This window comes from Crassostrea angulata, chromosome 3, assembly GCF_025612915.1.
Source record: "Crassostrea angulata isolate pt1a10 chromosome 3, ASM2561291v2, whole genome shotgun sequence".
In the NCBI taxonomy this organism is placed as follows: Eukaryota; Metazoa; Mollusca; class Bivalvia; order Ostreida; family Ostreidae; genus Magallana; species Magallana angulata.
The window spans coordinates 13,778-33,453 of record NC_069113.1 but is presented as its reverse complement, the minus strand read 5'-3'; the positions used below and the strand labels follow the sequence as shown (position 1 = coordinate 33,453).

General features: G+C 35.2%; 1 protein-coding gene across 1 annotated transcript; it reads left to right on the top strand.

The window, feature by feature from the left end:
- Positions 1-3,658: 3,658 nt before the first annotated feature.
- Positions 3,659-19,657, top strand: LOC128175864 (carnitine O-palmitoyltransferase 1, liver isoform-like). Its single transcript, XM_052841718.1, has 19 exons — positions 3,659-4,051; positions 4,342-4,454; positions 4,559-4,675; positions 5,120-5,196; positions 5,505-5,595; positions 8,809-8,889; positions 9,241-9,327; positions 9,705-9,820; positions 10,638-10,699; positions 11,113-11,208; positions 11,339-11,388; positions 11,557-11,641; positions 14,163-14,266; positions 14,436-14,502; positions 15,245-15,334; positions 16,641-16,711; positions 16,803-17,052; positions 17,320-17,473; positions 18,207-19,657. Exons 1-19 carry the CDS (start codon positions 3,728-3,730, stop codon positions 18,311-18,313), a joined length of 2,142 nt encoding a protein of 713 aa, XP_052697678.1. The 5' UTR covers positions 3,659-3,727; the 3' UTR covers positions 18,314-19,657.
- The last annotated feature ends 19 nt before the right edge of the window (positions 19,658-19,676 follow it).

Sequence of the window (19,676 nt, the reverse complement as noted above, 5' to 3'; positions counted from 1 at the left end):
ATTACACTCTTTTAATATTGAAAATGGTCGACACAACAAGTTGCCAAGAAATCAGAGATTTTGCAATCTTTGTAACAAAAAAGATTTAGAAGATGAGTTCCACTTTATATTCATGTGTCCGTTTTACGCTGAAAGAAATATATAAAATATATAGAGGAGTTACAGTTATTACAAAAAAAACAAAAAAAAAAAAAAAAAAAAAAAACCAACACCCCCCCCCCTAAAAAAAAAAACAAAAAAAAAAAAAAAAACAAGTGTTATTAAGTAAGCTAAACTAAAAACCAAAGGAACTCAATAATTCACGTAATTATTTTTACGGTTCACTTATGTATAGATGTACGAGCTTGATCTATCAAAGCAAAATGTTGATTACATGTATCATCCTTGCATAGGCACCGGTTTATCGGTAAGGGGGGTGGGGGTGAGACCGGCCTTCCCCCTGCTCCTAGGGGTGAATGGAGGAATATATCTTGATACTGTACACCCTAAACCTAATGTATGTAGTTAATAGTACCATATTGATTAGAATCTGTTTATCCATCTATGTATATATTAACCAGGAGATGATAGATTGCTGACGGTGATTGAGTGTATTATACCTCTTTGTCAGGTGTAGATATATCATTAATAAATCTACCTGTGACATCAATTTGGCGACAAAGTTAACGAGTAAATTTTCTTAGTGACGATAGGGTACTAGTTCTCAGTAAATCTTTTAGTTATGAGATATAGTCCGATAATGCGCACATATTTATATTTGATGTAACATTTTTATACGAATTGTCTTTAATTAAGCCATCCTTAACCTTGATCGACGCCATTATATGAATAGTGCCTGTTTGGGAGGGTAACAGTTGAAATTGACACCCCGAGAAAACCATTGTCAACCGACGCGAAGCGGAGGTTGACAATGGTTTTCGAGTTACCCTCCCAAACAGGCACTATTTATAAAATAGTATATAAGGTTGATTTGACGTAATTTAGCATGACGATATTTGAAATATCTGGTACTGATACTTTTGTAAATGATGCTGGTTTTTATACAAGTTGGCATCAAAAAGATTTCAGTACACAAATTAAATTCAATAACAAAACACTAAAATCAAAATTTTGCGAAATAGACTTAAATTTGTTTAGAACGGATATGTAATGGAAATTTTACACTCTATATGTTCCACTATAGGTACTCTGCCGTACCTGTCTCATAATTTGCAATACCTGGAATACTAATGTTTTTATCAGCAAAATGAATTATAGCACCATGCACCCCAACTCCCAACTTACTCGGACATAAGGTTGGGTCAGCCAAACCCCTTCCACTAAAAAATTTATTTTTCCTTTTCCCAAGTTCGAACAGCACTCATGTAGTTTAATTTTGACCAGTGCCTTCAGAGGCTCATTTCAGGGGGATGCGCGGCAAACTTGTACATTTGAAGATATATACAAGATTGCAAGACTTGGTTTTCAGTTAATTACATAATTATAGCATTATTCTTCGATATCAAGGGTCTCTGCATGCGTGATTAACCTGAAGGGGGGTGTGCGGCCATTTTGTACGTTTGAGGATAAGAATGCAAACATTTCTTGAACCGGCTTGTTTCTGCCCGAAACTAGCCAAAAATATAGACATAAAAGCAATAAATATGAAGTCCTGCATGTCACTTTGTTTGAAAAGTATGCATACAAGAACAGGACAATGCTTTTTTAATCACTCAAAACAGCTGTCGAACTGCGCAGCTACGGGACTTATTTTGAAGATTTAAATATCTGAAAAATATGGAGGGGGTTCATTGGTGTCGTCTCTTCTACTATTTGTTGAGAAAAAGTTTGAATTTTGCTAATTTAAGTAGTAACGTTGCCTCAAAGTAATATAAGGTACCCTATTCTTAAAATGGGCCAAACAAATCACAATATATTTGTCTGTGTCTATGGAGGTACATTGCAAGTATATTTTCATTGAAATCTGATGTATACTTATTGAAATTAAGACAGTCGCTTTAATGGACCCCTACCCCACTCTCTAAAAAGAATTTACTTTTATTTATACTTATAGAACTAAAATAAATCCCCATAAAACAAACATGGGACAGGTATAGAGATGTATATGAAATTCAAACCAGCTTTTTTATTTTTTTCTATGAAAATATAACGTCAATGTATCTCCATAGACACAGGAGTTCTAAGTATAGACTGGATTTTTCTTGTCCTAAAAATAGATCCCATGATGCATACTTTTTCAGACAAAATGTCATAAAGTGCTTCATCTTTATTGCTTCTATATCTTTTGGCAACATGTTTGGCCAGTTTCGGGCAGAAACAAACCAGTTCAAGAAATGTAAATTACGTTCTTATCCTCAAATGTACAAGATGGTCGCACATCCCCCTTAAACCCCCTCCCCCAAAGAGAGAGAGAGGGAGAGAGAGAGAGAGAGAGAGAGAGAGAGAGAGAGAGAGAGGGGGGGGGGCTACAAATTAACATAAAACCCAAACAAACAGAAGAAGCTTAATTACAAAATTTCTTCACGAAATACTTCATTATGTAGAAATTTAATGTAAGACTGGTGGATTCTGATTTTCTTCCTAAGAGTAGGGTATATTTCTTTTCGAAGGCCTAACAATGTACTTAAACCTCTGTTTTATATATTGATTCACAAAAACATATATACAGATATGCAAAAACCACAATATGTTGCCATTAACTATATACACAATGTGCATGACTGTATTTGTCGAGTTTAAGGCTTGTAAATATTTCATTTCGCTTGACTCAGCCAGCTACAAAAATGGAATTGTTTTCATTTCATTTTCGCATATTTTCTCGAAGTTTCGTTCAGAACATTAGATTTCCATTCAATTCCGAATGTAAACTATATATTTCTATAGGTCTGTTTATTTATTCGTTGTAACAAAACCGATATCGTTAATGAATGAGTATATGTAGACCGGTATGCATGCATATATTATTGCAACTGCATGTATCTATAAAATTCTGATACATTCCCATATGATTGCAGGGTACATCCCCCGGTTGGGGGGGGGGGGGGAGATGAGGGACAATTTTTTGTTAAATTTGAAACGGGGAAGGAGGGGCGGATGGGTCCGAGGCCTCATGATCTTTTTCTGGTAATTTAATAAGTGAATTTAAAAAGTTTGAATTTATAAAAAGATGTGTCGATCCAGGCCCCCTGCATGACACTCTCTCTAGATGTGCGCATGAATTCTTTTTAAAAACGCTAACGAAATACAATGCAGATACTATAGATAAAATTGAGATCTTCCACGGGACACAGGCCTCTTATCCCTACCCTCGTCCAACTTAAAATTGCACTTAACAGCGAGCAAATTATTTTAAGATTGGCGGACATGCATGGACAGGATCTCGAGACTTCATATAATTACAATAACCATGCAGAGACATATATAACATTATTTATGTCTCTGCAATAACATCGGGTGTCTGTAACAATAACAGAATCGTTATGAACTCCATGTTATAACAAAATAAATCATTAGCACTGAAATAGAGGGTTTTGTGGCGCATTTTTGACTTTCCACGTGAGCTCAACACGTTTTGCGTTTTGTGGGCGTTGTCACAGCAAACCATACGTCATTTTCACTTTTCGGAAGACCTCTAGAAGCGGCTTGTTAATGGATGATAAAGCCCGAGGAAACGTAAATATTATGAGCGGCTAGACAAAACAGAGCGCTGCCATTTCTCGTCCTAACCATGCCTAGCCTACCCGCCATCGCCCCGTTTCTTGGAGACACAAGTCGTCTCATTTCTTACCGAAATTTTAGCGAGGCTTCAGCTGTTGGATTTCTGTCGGCAATTTTGTTCGTTGTATTTTCTGAGCCGTTGAAGACCTACGTTGATTTTGGAGAAAAATGGATGAGTTTGTCTGGGTTACCTTATCAGATGAATACGGCGATGCTGGGGTTTATTGTGGGATTTGGATTTGTGAAAATATTTCTTTTGATGAGGATTCAATTATTCAAAATGCTTCTGAATTATCAAGGCTGGATGACCAACCCCAAAAGCATGGCTACCAAGGTAAATATTACCCCCCCCCCCCCCCCCCCCCGCTTATGCGGATCATTTTTAAATTTAATTGAATACCGGTATTTGATGAACTCAGAAAGCATAATGCATACCTATATTAAATACCAATTCCTTGGTTTACTTTGACGCACATTATCATACATGGGATGCACATATTGATCAGAGGCTACAATAGCTCAATCTCGTTCCTCATCAAATGGAACATTTTAAAGATAGTCTTTAATGTGTTTTAGTTCATAATCAAAATGTCTCAAGAATGAAGATTTGCAACATTATTACAGATGTGGGCCTTAATGCTAAACGCTCTGAGAGGAAATGGTCGGTACCCAACATTTTTCTTCCAACCAATGTTGCCTAAACTGCCAGTTCCTAATTTAAATGTCACACTGGACAGGTTGGCTTTTTGATGAATTAAATTGTGAAAGAGACATGATTGAAAATAAAAACCTTTTGAGTGTGTGTTGTGAAGATTGTTTATTAGGTCTGATTGTTGCATAGGTACCTTTCATCAATGAAGCCCATTCTCTCTGACGAAGACTATATGAGCCTCCTTACAGCTGTGTTAGAATTTAAAGAAAAGGACGGACCAGTTTTACATAAATTTTTATGTAATAGGTGAGTGTTAATTTTTAGAGAAAGTTACGCAACACTATGCCTTGAAGTATGTATATGGCTAATCCTTCCACTGCAAACGTAGAGTTAAGTGCTCCCCCCCCCCCCCCCCCCAACCCTAAATATTTAATATTTAAAATCCCAGCATATCATCATAATATTATCACTCGTCATCTCTCCTTCAGTCACATACCCCCTTGCAACACCAGTTGAAGTAAGCCTTTACTTTGTGTGTATTTTAGGGCTGCAACAGAAGTAAGCCTTTACTTTGTGTGTATTTTAGGGCTGCAACAGAAGTAAGCCTTTACTTTGTGTGTATTTTAGGGCTGCAACAGAAGTAAGCCTTTACTTTGTGTGTATTTTAGGGCTGCAACAGAAGTAAGCCTTTACTTTGTGTGTATTTTAGGGCTGCAACAGAAGTAAGCCTTTACTTTGTGTGTATTTTAGGGCTGCAACAGAAAACAACTGGCTGATAGACTACTGGCTGAAGTATGCCTATCTGACTAACAGGGAACCTTGTGCAGGTAATAGTCAGATTCCTGGACACAACTAAAAAACAGCAACTGTTACCAGGAGCGCTATAATGCTAATATAGATCATCATTGTCCTTTGAAGTTTTTATTACACATGTGCCAGAAACTTGAGGATTTAGGACTAAATTTATGAATCTGAGAAAGTACCTGATGAATGTGATTTAACCCCCACTCTGTGGCTCTCCCAAAATAACAAAAAAGATAAAGCAAAAATGTGATCGGGACTGCTGTGTGCTGTAATGGTAAATTGTTGCATTAGAAATTTGAACTTATCAACTTGCTCTGATTTGATGTTTCAGTGAAAGTCAACTGTTATGCGACTGATCGAAAAGACCAACCAACTAACAACCAGTTAGCGCGAGCAGCGAACATGATTCACTATGTCCTGAGGTGAGTATTGTACCAGGGTCTCGTAATTGTGTGTAGCTTGTTACTGCCACAGGGGGTAGATGTGTCGTTTCACTCCCAGAAAGCCACCAACAGTGAAATAAGACTGAGTAGTGCACAGTTCAACCAACAAATCTAGTCAGTGACACCTGGGGGTCTCCTGTTGTTGGAATCTGGTCTTTATTTTGTTTGTAAGAAACTTTTCAGGGTTTGATGTTGATGTGAGATTGCTTTCTGTGTAACTTAGATGACATGTTGTCTAAAGAGTTAAATATTACAGCTTAGTTAAGGGACAGACACTAGTCATGTACAATTCATTCATTGTTTGTAGTTGAGGTTTCCTCACTCCATTAACTTTGGGCATCCCTACTCCAAATAAAGTTCTATATGTAGATCAGATAAATATTTACAAGGAGAGTAGACTTTAACCTTCAATAGATGACAATAATCAGAACATGAGTATAAACTAATAAGTTCAATGATTTCACAGTCATCTGCAATATTTGAAGCTCTTTACATTATATCCCTCATTGGGAGGATATAAAAACATCTTGACTCAGTGGAAATTACTGGCTTTTATCAGCGGTATTTCTAGTAGCGATTTAATTAATGCATATGTATATATGATTCATTCAAAGAAATTCAAGAGTTTTTGTGCCATTGAAATGATTTAATGGGGATATTAAACATGTCTAAGCTTTGTGGAATTTTCTAGAACAGTCTAGAATAGCAATTTCTGGAGAGTGCCCATTCCATCTTTATCTCAGTTAACTAAAAGTGCGTAGTTAGAGAGATCACGTGTGAAACAAAGGCTGGATTGTTTTGTGTTTATCGATAACTCTGTTTTGTAGACAGTCAATTAGATATATTGACATCACACATGAACAATTAGGCTGGTGAGAGTTTAATTTAAACAGGCAGTTGGCTGGGGGACATTCTATGCTGAGAGTACACTGCAGAATACAATATTTACAGACAAAGTGCAGGGTGTACACTTTATAGAGTAATTAATTGAGCTTCAGATATTGGCAGTCAGTTGGGCTGGTTAAATCCAGAAGATGACATTTGTCTGCTCTCACTGATGTGGCTATGTACACACAGGCTGAACAATTATGTGTACAGAGACGATGCTCCAAGTGCTTATTGATACAGGCTGAACAGCTTACACTGATGTGTGCAATGTCAACATATTGAAAGCTTTTTGATAAAGTATCAAACCTAGATCATCAATGATATGTGTACCTGCATACTTCTGCTACCTGCTATCTTGACTGTCACCTGTATTCTTATTTGATTAGTCTGTTATAGAAGTCAGGATAGGGCTTAAGTTCACCTCGGGACGTGGTGACATTAGACGACCCTTGAATGTATTCTGGTCATGTGATGCTTTTGTTTTTTGTGTAGATGTATGATACTCAGTGGAAAATCACAATGCACACTGGTTTGAGTTTTGATATCCTTACACACACAAATAGATAGGTCTTTCATTACAGACTTATCTGAATACTAGGTACATCATTAAAAAGTGTATATTAAATAGGTTTGTCATTTAAACAATAAAATGCTTTTGTTTGTGATTCATGCTGGATCGAAGGTGGTCACATTGCAGAAAAAATACATGACCCATGTTATATTGACATCTCTCTTTTAACAAATTAATAAAATAAATTGATTGTAAGAAGCAAGTTAAATTAACTAAATTATTGTTATCGTACATCAGTGTTTTAGCTAAAATAAACAACCAAGTTTTCTCATATGGGAATTTTAGTCTGACATCATCGTAAATATTTTGTACAGTCCATGATTTTTCTCAGGTCGCTGTAGGTTTTGACCAATGGAGAAACGGGATGTGTAGATTTCATTTCTGTCAGTTTCCTTTGCTGTAGGTTTCGACAAAACGATAAATGGGGCCTGAAGATATCAGTTTTTCAGTTTCTATAGACCTATGAATTAACGTAAGTTTCCATAAAAATGGAAGGAATCATATTCAGTAGTTAAAAATAGATAGGGAATGCATTTCTTAACACAAATGACAAATGTATGGTAATGTTTTTCCCTACACAATTTAAATATGAATGTCACTTGCTACATAAATATCAGCTCGAAAGACATCTACTTGAGTTTGTTGTAAGATGGACACAGTAATATAAGGATGTTTTCCTCATATACATGTCGTCTGAATGTTACACTTTTACAACCCCTCAAGGACCACTTTAAAATTTGTACTTCCTCTTAGTTTGACTTGTGCGGACTCCTCACTCCATTGATGACATGGTCATTGGTATAGATAGTAGAGTGTAGAGTTTAAACATCCCATTGGTAGAGGCTGGGTCTGACTCGGCTAGGGTTCCCATTTAAACAATAAAGTGCTTTCTTTTGTGATTCATGTGGGATATGAAGGTGGCGACATTGCAGAAAAGATGTGGGTTATTAAAATGTTTCCTGCAATGTTTGCTACCTTCATAACCCGCATGAAAGGCTGGCAAGTATTTACTAAATTACCGTTAATGTATATCAGTACATTAGCTAAAAGAAAGAGCAGTCTATTTAACAAGTCTTATTAGGAAAATCTGAATATAGTCGAATCAAATACTCAATAGTCAAAATTTAAAAATTTCTAAATCCTCAAAATTCCAAATGTAATGAACCTTGGGAAGCAGTAAAAATGAAGCTTTGGAAGTAGTAAAAAAATGTAAACAAATAGTATGCTGCTGATATTTATAGACTGTAGAATGTGGATAGGTGACGGGAGGTGGTGAGATGTACACATGTACTTTGTACCCTCACACTGAAGGTCTCCTCAGCTGTTGCTGGCTCCGACATGTGTTTCATATCAAAATCTCAAACATCAACAATAAAGGCACACTGCAAATAAAAAAAGTATTTTATAATCATGATTGAAATGTTATTTTTCAGTTTGATGTAAAAGCCCACTTGACTCTTTAAAAACAGTCCATGTGTTATTTCCTGGTCATAAGACACACTCCAAAAGTAAATTTTGGCCTTCAATTACTCAGCCTAAGAGTCATTTCTGATTACCCAGTATTATACAGCCTAAAACTTATAGTACTTGTTATGCATATTCATTAGCGATAACCCACGCTAAATGTGTAACGAAGGGCTAATGGAAAAATAAAAACTTGTCTAATTATGAAAGGCAACTATAAAATTAACCAAGTAGACATAATATATTCAACCTATCTTTCATTATTTTAGATTCCATGAACAACTCCAAGATGAAACTCTTACCCCTCAGTATCTTCAGGATATGATTCCAATGTGTATGGAGGGTTACAGGTAAGTTATCGATAAAAATAATTGATGAATGTAGCAGAGTATGGTCTCTTTGTAAAAGGAAATTTACAGGTATATAATCTTAGCCATTGAATAAGTTAACACCCCTCTCTAGTATGAGTCTTTAATTTACTGCCAATTCAGGTATATTTTTGATGACGTTAACTAATTTTGTTTGATCATGTGATAATTCTATAGGGTATGATTCTTGTGAGATTGAGTGGGTAGTGGTCTCAAACAGAACAATCTGTGTGAAGGAAACAATAGATTCCTAAAGCTCCTTTGGTTATAGCCACATTCTTACAGTTGCTGTGATGGATCTTGAGAATTATTTTTGGTTTATGACTTTTTTAGGCGTCTGTTCTCAACAACTCGGATACCATATGAAACATTAGATCAACTTGTTACATATGAAGAATCCAAGCATATCATTGTATACAGGTAAGTATGATATGTATGGTCATGCATATTTACTGTATAGTCAGGTGTGGGGGGGGGGTTATTTATGCATCTGCTCATGAATGTAAGGGAAAAATGTTAACCTAATAGGTGTAGGTGGCATCCCTGTATTTGGGAAATGGACTTGTGTCTCTATGGAGGGATTTATGTCCTGAATCTGAATGGAGCCGGTAGATCTTGGCAATAAATGTTTTACCAGATAGAGGATTATCAGTGAGATATTTTTAACATGTTCATCCAAGAATTTGAATTAGTTGCAGGGTTTTAACAAAATCATACTGTTGACTAGTTATAAGTATAAAATATGATTTATATTAATGCTTCCAAATTAAAGTTTGATTGTTGGTTGCTTTTGACAGGAATGGCGTGTATTACAAGGTGGATGTGTTTGCACCAGACAGTGATGGCAAGAAGAAGCTGTTGACGGTGGCTGAGCTACACGACGTACTGCGACAAATCTTCCAGTGGACAGACGGTAAGCTACTTCTGTGTAAATCTTTTTGTCGACATCCCGGCCATTGCCTGTCAAAGCCTTATCTCAAGGAATTGTACAGCTTGTTAACTTTGGGTTAGTCAATTTGACTGGTCTCGGATGTAAACAAATACTGTTAAACAGCAGGTACTAGATTTTTAATATACTGTTTTACCCTTGTGTTTCTGTGTGTCTTTATCTGTCCGTTGAATTTTTTTGTCAAAGATTTCTCAGCAACTATTAATTGCAGATGCCTTAAATTTTAATGCACTCTTTGTATAGACCTATGTGCCATATGGTGGGATTCATTTTTATACTAATCAGAGATCAACTTAATATTAAATGATAAATTTGTTTATTTTTTGCCAAATTTCTAAGCAAATGTTTGTCATAGATTTCTCAGCAACTAAATAATTGCAAATGCTTGAAATTTTAACACACTCTTTGTGTTGGCATGTCATATAGTGAGATTCATTTTTAAACAAATTCTACATCAGCTTCCTGTTAAATGTCAACTTTGCTTGTTTTGTACATTTACATCAGAGCGCGGTTATACCGGTAACTTCTGAGCAAATTATTGCTATTCATTTCCAAGTGTATTGGTAAATTATTTCTTAAGATACCGGTATTTATATTAATTCATTGAGTTTATGCAAAACAAATATTAGATAAGAGTTAACAATTGATTAGACTTGTACTCCAACACAGCCGACATTTTCTGCCTTGCAATGCTCTTGTTATGTTTGTAATGTGAAGACAGAACAAAGATAATATTTCTCCAGCAGTCTCCTAATGTTCATGATGTTTTGATATTTTTTAGACATTGATGAGGTTTCCCGTATTGCTGTGTTTACGTCTGAGAGAAGAGACACCTGGGCTAAAGTAAGTATAGAAAGATAGAAGATCTATAATAAAACAATACAGATCTCAGGTGAAACAGATCTCAGGTGAAACAGAAAACCAACCTTTAGAGAAAGGTAAACAGATTCAGATATGTCCTGCTAGGGTTTAACTTTAAGATCAATAGAAAAAAATTAGATTGTGAAATAATGTCTGGGTACCTTTCTCTTGATTTGCTTTATTTATAAGAGTTTTAAAAGGGTCGTTAATTGCAAATTTTTATTAATTCATAGTTTTCAATCATACCAAAAAAGTAGATTGCTATGAGAGTGTTTTTTTGTTTGATTATGAACTAATGCGTATTGACTTTTGTTTATCCCTTTCACCTATATGATGCTCACGTTAACGGTATGTATTGCAGCACATTGTGAGCACAGTGTTTGCTTTGTTTGTAGGTGAGACAGAGGCTAATGACGACCAGTAACCGACCCAGTCTGGAGGCCGTGGAGTCCGCCATCTTCTTTGTCTCCCTTGACGATGTTGCTCCCAAGGTCTGATATAACGTCACATTGTACTTGGTTTTGTTCAGGAACTCCTTGTGTTTCAATTGCTTTCTGATATACCGGTAAATGATCCCTGTACATAAAATGATTTCATACATTTATTATATTGATATTTCAGAGCATTGAGGAGAATGGCTCCTTTACAATGACAGGCAATGGATATAATAGGTAAAAGATAATAGAACCAATGACAAATACTGTATGTATGCAGTAGAGGATTCTGGTAACTGAAAAATGTTGATGAAATTTAAAATAATTATTGTAGGAGTAAAGTAATATTTTTATATGCTTGTATCACATCTTGACCTTTGACCTAATGTTCTGGGTCACCACTAGGTGGTTCGACAAATCCATCCAGTTCAGTGTGTTCAGTAACGGCAAAGTTGGAACAAATGTGGAGCATAGCAGCATGGATGCCACCGTGAGTGACTGAGTGCCTGTGTCATGTCAGATCATTGTAGAAGCTTAACCTAGAACCTTCCTGTACTCAGATCATTGTAGAAGCTTAACCTAGAACCTTCCTGTACTCAGATCATTGTAGAAGCTTAACCTAGAACCTTCCTGTACTCAGATCAATGTAGAACCTTAACACAGAATCCTAGACTAGCCTTATTCTTTGTAGCTCATATAGAGAAGCATTATCCTATGTCATCAAAAGCTTGCTATTTCTGATTCTGACACCTTTCATTAATAGTTTAATTTTCTGCATCACTCTTGTTGAGGGCTGATGCCCAAATGAAGTGAGCTATTGGTCTGCTTGTAGTCTGTTGCACAAATCCAAGGACCTGCTATTGCAGAAAATGTCAGTGATTTGCATGATAATGATTACATTTTCTAAAGGGATTTCATTCATATTAAAGAGGATCCATGAATATTTTGTAAATTGCAGTGTACCTTCACCAGTATTTAATTTGTTATCTTCATTTACTCAACCAATACTTTGACCTTTTTATTGTACATTTGTAGTCATTTTAAACACCTTATACATAAAATACTAGCAGACTAATTAAGTAAGCATATTAAGCAGACCTATAGATCCTTGTGAGGCAGACTGCAAGTTAGAGCCGTGTATGCTGTGGAATTATTGAATCCCAGGAGGATACAGAACTTATACATTTGTACAAAATAATATTTAAACCAAGTTATTGCTGAATGTAAAGATTGATCTTTACACAATGTCAACTACATGTATATGCCAACAAACTTGTTCATTTGGACAACCTACAAACCATGATCCCTCCACCTGTCCATGATTCCACAGTACTCACTTCACTGACTTCTGCATCTCTGTTTAGATTTCAGCAGTGTGTGAACTTAAAGAGTGACTTATATAATATTTTACTGTTATAAAGTTCTCATATTTCTGGCGGCTTCCAGTGTTTCATTGTTGTCCAGATATGTGGTCTGAGAATTCCCATGATGAGTTTCGTGATTATTTTTTTATTAATAGTTTGGATTTTTTTTAAAGATTATGCACACAAAAGTTTGTTCTTGTGTATCAAGTACTTATGTTTTATTTAGTTCCATCAGGACCTCTGCCATGGCCCTTTCTGTTGACACTATATTTAAGTCAAGTCCATCAACTTGTGGATAGTAAGGGCAATGTTCAGGTCCTCTGTTGTCTGTGGAGCACAATGACCAGAGAATGTGTGTCAGTTAAGCATGAACACTTTCTGTCTGTTCTAGGTGGTTTGATAAGTCTGTTCAGTTCATTACGTATGAGAATGGATACTGTGGTGTGTGTGGGGAGCACTCGTCTATTGATGCCACAGTGAGTAGAGGGACCAAGGCATGGGGGATATGTGGAGGAATTTGTTAGCCAGCATGTTTTACAATGTTACAGATTTACCATGAAAATTAAACCAATATGTAACCTGAAAATGAAAAAGAAATTTCCTAAAAACACTGTTTCTAAATCAACCTCGCTGCCTAATTTTTACTTCTATGTGCATATATTCTATAAGCCCTGTTCAATTCCCAAAATGTGTGAATGTATGAGCAAGATAAGTGTTAAAGATTCAATGAACATGTTCCCCAAAAAACTATCGGTATTTCTTTGGTCAGTGATTTAGGACAAGGCTGGCATGCTTGGTATAAACATTGCAATGACCATCAGCTTGCTTTAGGCTTCACTGTTTATTGGTAAAAGAAGCCAGGGTTTTGTGTATCCTTGGTTACAGAACAAAGGTTTTTTTTGTATTCTTGGTAAAGGAAGCCAGGGTTTTTGTGTATCCTTGGTAACAGAACACAGGGTTTTTTGTATTCTAGGTATCAGAACTCAGGTTTTTTGTGTATCCTTGGTAACAGAACACAGGATTTTTGTGTATCCTTGGTAACAGAACACAGGATTTTTGTGTGTCATTGGTAACAGAACACAAGGGTTTTGTGTATCTTGGTAATATAACACAGGAATTTTGTGTGTCATTAGCTACAGAACACAAGGGTTTTGTGTATCTTGGTAATATAACACAGGATTTTTGTGTGTCATTAGCTACAGAACACAAGGGTTTTGCGTATTTTTGTAACAGAACACTGGGGTTTTGTTTCTCCTTTCCAGTGAAAAGATTTTAATTTTCTATTTATTAATTTTTTTTTATTCATTTAATTTTCTATATATTTAATATTCAGTTTTTTATTTCTGTATTTTGGTTTCTATTTTATGCCTTGGTCAGTCTTGCTTTGCATGCATTGAATTACGAATGTACTATCTTTTTGTCTTCAGCTTAAGTTTTCCTTGGGCACAGGTTCAGTTATAAACTACAAAGTTAATCTTATTATTAGTGTTGTGTTTAGTAAAAAATTTTAAAAAGTATTAAATTTAAATATATAATGAATTTACATTAATATCACGGTTATTTTAAAAAATAAAATGCTTTTCAAAAAAGGGAAAAATATATATACTGGTAGAGATGTTAATGGTGGTCTCTGATTTGTTCATGCAGTTGCCAGGGCGACTGTGGGAGTACTTCCTGCAGAGTGAGAAGTATGCAGAAAATGGAGGCATTATCCCCGAGAAATCCAAGCGAACACTCTCAAAACCAGAAAGGTAGGATAATCCATGGTTACCATATTAATGTTTATGTAAATAACCAGAAAGTTTTAAGGAGAAAGTCAGAAACATGCAAAGAGATTTCTTTTATTAAATTCAAATATATATATATATGTACTATAGATATTTGTTTAGGGATAGATGTTACAGTATGTGTTTGTTTTAGATTGGAGTGGGATCTTAAGGACTTTGAAGAAGACTTGGACAAAGCTCTCGACCATTTTAGAGGACTGGTAAGAATTTTAAACTGATTACTGGTACACACTTCTACATTAGAGTCATTTTAACATGAACTTGGACATCACCAACTCTGATTTGATGAAGGTGGCGTCTACTCATGGTTAACTGTTCATTCATTGGCTAATAGATATGAATACATTGATTGACACTTGTCAGACTTCATCCAGGGATGTATATTTTAGTTGAAATGGCCTCAATTTCACACAAAAGAGCAGTTCTTTGGGAAAATACTTTCCGATTTTAACAGTATTTTAATATTAATGAGCTTCTCTTATTGAATTAGAAGACATGAGGTCAATATGTTACAGCTTGTATTTGATAAGCAAACTAGGAAGTAACATTCAACCGAAAGTTCAAGCTCTTGTTTAAATGGCTGTTACTTTGTTGGATGTAGACAATTCAAGCTAACACTTATGAGGTGACAATGATTTTGCAGACACATATATTAATGCATGTAAAGATGATCAATTGTAATTTATTACAATTGTTTTATTTTTCTTGCAGTTTATTTGCATTTGAAAAATAAATGCACAAAAATTAATTAAAGTTTTAATGCAGACTGTTGTCTAAGCAAAATACATGTAAACCTGTAAACCTATAAACTATCATGTGAGGATCAGAGTTTGTTGACCACACAGGAAGTAAGAAGTCCACTTTAATGGGAGTCAGGTTAAAAGGTCATGGTATGTATGATTGTTTGGATGCAATGTTTACTTGATTTATTTACTGTTTCAGGCAGGAAGTTTTGAATTGATAGTGACCTCCCCTGATTATGGCAAAGGTTTTATCAAGAAGAAAAGGATGAGTCCTGATGGGTACATACAGGTAATGATGTACAATGACATACAGGTAGATAGAGAGATACATACATACAGGTAATGATGCACAATGACATACAGGTAGATAGAGAGATACATACATACAGGTAACGATGCACAATGACATACAGGTAGATAGAAAGGTACATACATACAGGTAATGATGCACAATGACATACAGGTAGATAGAGAGATACATACATACAGGTAATGATGCACAATGACATACAGGTAGATAGAGAGATACATACATACAGGTAATGATGCACAATGACATACATGTAGATAGAGAGGTACATACATACAGGTAATGATGCACAATGACATACAGGTAGATAGAGAGATACATACATACAGGTAATGATGCACAATGACATTCAGGTAGATAGAGAGGTACATACATACAGGTAATGATGCACAATGACATACAGGTAGATAGAGAGATACATACATACAGGTAATGATGCACAATGACATACAGGTAGATAGAGAGATACATACATACAGGTAATGATGCACAATGACATACAGGTAGATAGAGAGGTACATACATACAGGTAATGATGTACAATGACATACAGGTAGATAGAGAGATACATACATACAGGTAATGATGCACAATGACATTCAGGTAGATAGAGAGATACATACATACAGGTAATGATGCACAATGACATTCAGGTAGATAGAGAGGTACATCTATACAGGTAATGATGCACAATGACATACAGGTAGATAGAGAGGTTCATACATACAGGTAACGATGCACAATGACATACAGGTAGATAGAGAGATACATCTATACAGGTAATGATGTACAATGACATACAGGTAGATAGAGAGGTACATACATACAGGTAATGATGCACAATGATACAGGTAATGATGTACAATGACATACAGGTAGATAGAGAGATACATAGATACAGGTAATGATGTACAATGACATACAGGTAGATAGAGAGGTACATATATACAGGTAATGATGCACAATGACATACAGGTAGATAGAGAGGTACATCTATACAGGTAATGATGCACAATGACATACAGGTAGATAGAGAGATACATATATACAAGTAAAATCTTCTACAGACATAAGTACCGGTACATGTACATTTATGTAGGTAATACCTATGCAAACAGGTTTATAAACCTAAGTATATATGTTAATTATTTTGTGTACTAAACAATTTTTGTAGGTATAAACATCTAGATACATTCCAACAAGATCAAGTTAATTCAAAGTACATCTACATGCATATATATACTGATTTTGGTACTTATGTTTTTACATTTATTCTATTAAATAGATGGCCCTGCAATTGGCATACTACAAAATTCACAACAAAATTGCCAAGACCTATGAGTCAGCATCTACAAGGTAGGTACACATGTACTGGGACATTATGTAGGAGTCCCCCCACCCCAGTAAATACATTCCCCTTGATGAAGTTTATTTAATCTCTTTGCAGGATGTTCTGTGCTGGGAGGACTGAGACCATTCGACCAGTCTCAGAGTTCTCTGCTCAGTGGGTGAAGAGCATGTTCCACGAGCGCGTTACCCGAGAACAACGCATCATGCTGCTGAAGCGAGCAGTCCAGTATCAGACCCAGGTCAAGGTCGATGCCAGCCTGGGCATGGGCTGGGACAGACACCTGTTTGGAATGTTCGTGGCCGCACGGGAAATGAACAGGCCGACACCAGCTCTGTTTCAAGATAAGGTAGCAGAGATGGTATTGATTATTTCTAATACAACACAAATACTGTTTGTTCTGTCCTAATAATTAGAATATTTTGGCAACAATGAACATTAATTGAGATTCAAAAATCTATTGCTTTGCAGACATGTAAATTCTTATTACATGAATATTAGAAATACAGTGATCTTGTATAATATTAAAGTTTCTTCCTTAAAAAAGATTTTATATTTTTGCAAATCCTTTTTTTATAAATTCATTTTGTAAACTTAAAATGTTTTCTTTGTGCAGAGCTTTTGGATGCACGATACCCTGAGCACATCACAGACCCCAACTCGGTACAACGATGGCTGGACACTAGAGAACTGTTGTATGGGGGGTGGGTTTCAGGCTGCTTTTCCCGAGGGCTATGGAGTCTCCTATATGATCTATGGAGAGGATCACAGTAAGTGAATACCCTAACTACGCTCAGAATTTATTCATATCACATAAAACCTTTTATTTTATTAAGCAGCTTAAGAACATAGTCCTGTGCATTTCAAAGATTGTATAGATAATTTGCTATGGCAGGGATATTAGATACATATATTTATTATCAAGGTTCTTTTCAATTGGCAACTCTTATCTGCTTACATTTATTTACATATATTAACATTCAGTGTATATTTCCCCTTATGTTTGCAATAGAAATCTGCGATGTTCTTTTTCTGTAAACACTTATATATAAGCCTAGTCACAGTGCATGAGCACAAGCATGAGCGTATTCACACATTTTGAATACATGTAAATTTATTATTGTAAGATTAAATGAAAAGTGCAAACTTACATGTATGTATCTAAAATGTACTTATGAAAATTAATCGTTAAATCATATCTATTCCTTAATAAAAAAGATTTTTCTTGACAAAGTTTCTGGCCTTATTTGTTTAGTTGCAGAAGTGAATTAAATAATATAATACTGTGGCTGTTCCATCTTAGTTTCATATCCCTGACTAAGAGCATGTATAATGGCTTTAACATGATGATACACATATATTTTGTACACATGAGCATCACTATAAATATAAGCCTTGAATGCTTAAGCATATTAATTGGAATCATTTTTTAATTCAGTTATTCCTTTATTTGGATAGGAAGTAATAATTAGATAACTTATCTTTGAAAAATTGCTGTTTCAGTAAAATTCCATGTCACATCTTTCCGAACCAATGATTCGACTTCTTCTGCCAAAATGGCAGATGCCATTGTTGAATCTATGACTGAGATGAAAGAGCTCCTATCATAATCCATCCTTGCTACAGGACCAGGCACAGGAATTTCACGCTTGAATGACCACGGTGCAGTGATCAATGCAATTTAGAAATGTGTCATGAACTGTACTATTACTGATGTTGGTTTTGTGATATTAGCGGTTCCGTTGTGGTGACTGTTACATGGTATTTATATTTGTGTTTTGTTGTTTTGTTCACTTTTACTTCTTGCTCTCTGCACTGTCAGTTGTTCATTTTTAAGTGTCTGCATACACTGATAATCCAGTGTCACTTTTCATTGATGAGAGATTTGACTGTCCATTATCACACCTGATCATGTTCAGGGGCTTTTTATTAAAGTCTGCAGATACTTAGTTTATGTGACTTTTATTTCATCATTATATGAACTGTATTCACTACATTTTATAAGGAAAAGAATGTCAAAATCTAGTTTTTTAAGCCATGATAACTTATTTTTATATTTTAAAAGTTTTATTTATCATCATTGTTTTTATGTCTTAATACCATATGTTTTATGTGTATTTTATCTGTATATTTTAAATGTTTAATTGGTCAAGAGTTTATCAACCCTCGTTTTAACTATACTTTAATATTGTTTTTAATATATAGTGTTACTTTTTATGGTTTTGTGTTTCAAACCCAGTTTAGTGAGCGCTTGATTTGAAAAAAATTTCATTAAACTTATATGTTGTAATAGCCAATATAGTGCATGCTTAGTAGGACTTTGGTGGGTCTTCATATTAATTGCAAGTTATTTGTAACTTTTTACAAATTCAGATTTCTTCAAAATTTATAACAAAAAACCCAAGTGAATTGTGGAGTCTTTTTTTAAGATGTGATTTGCAATTACTGTATGTTAAAATTCTGCCAAACAGATTTCTTTTGTGCCATGGTCTCTTTAAACATATTCAGTAATTGACAATCACAGGCAGAAAAGTCCTTTTTTTCATGATCAGGTGATTGGTGTCATGCATTAGCAAAGGGACTCAAGTACATAGAGAATGTGGAGGTTGTTTCTGAGCTCGTCTTTGAGAATGTGTGTGCATGGGTGGTAGTTCTCCGTGCTCACTCTAAGCTTTGTAGTCGGCTTTCTGTGAGATTTATATATTACCCCCTATACTGTAGATTACTTGTAACACACAGAGTGATCTCCCCTGTATTATGGTACAAGGCATAATTACGACCGGTGTATAACTTGTCTCAGCTCATCTATAACATTGCTCTTTGTTCAGATCATTTTCATGTATCTGCATATCTCCAAGTTGTTTTTTCTTCTTTTTATTTTGCAATAGTATGTTCTTGATACAAAATTCAGTTACTTGTATGTATTGCTGAATTAAATAAAAATAGGAATGCTTCTTGAAGAGTTTCTTATAT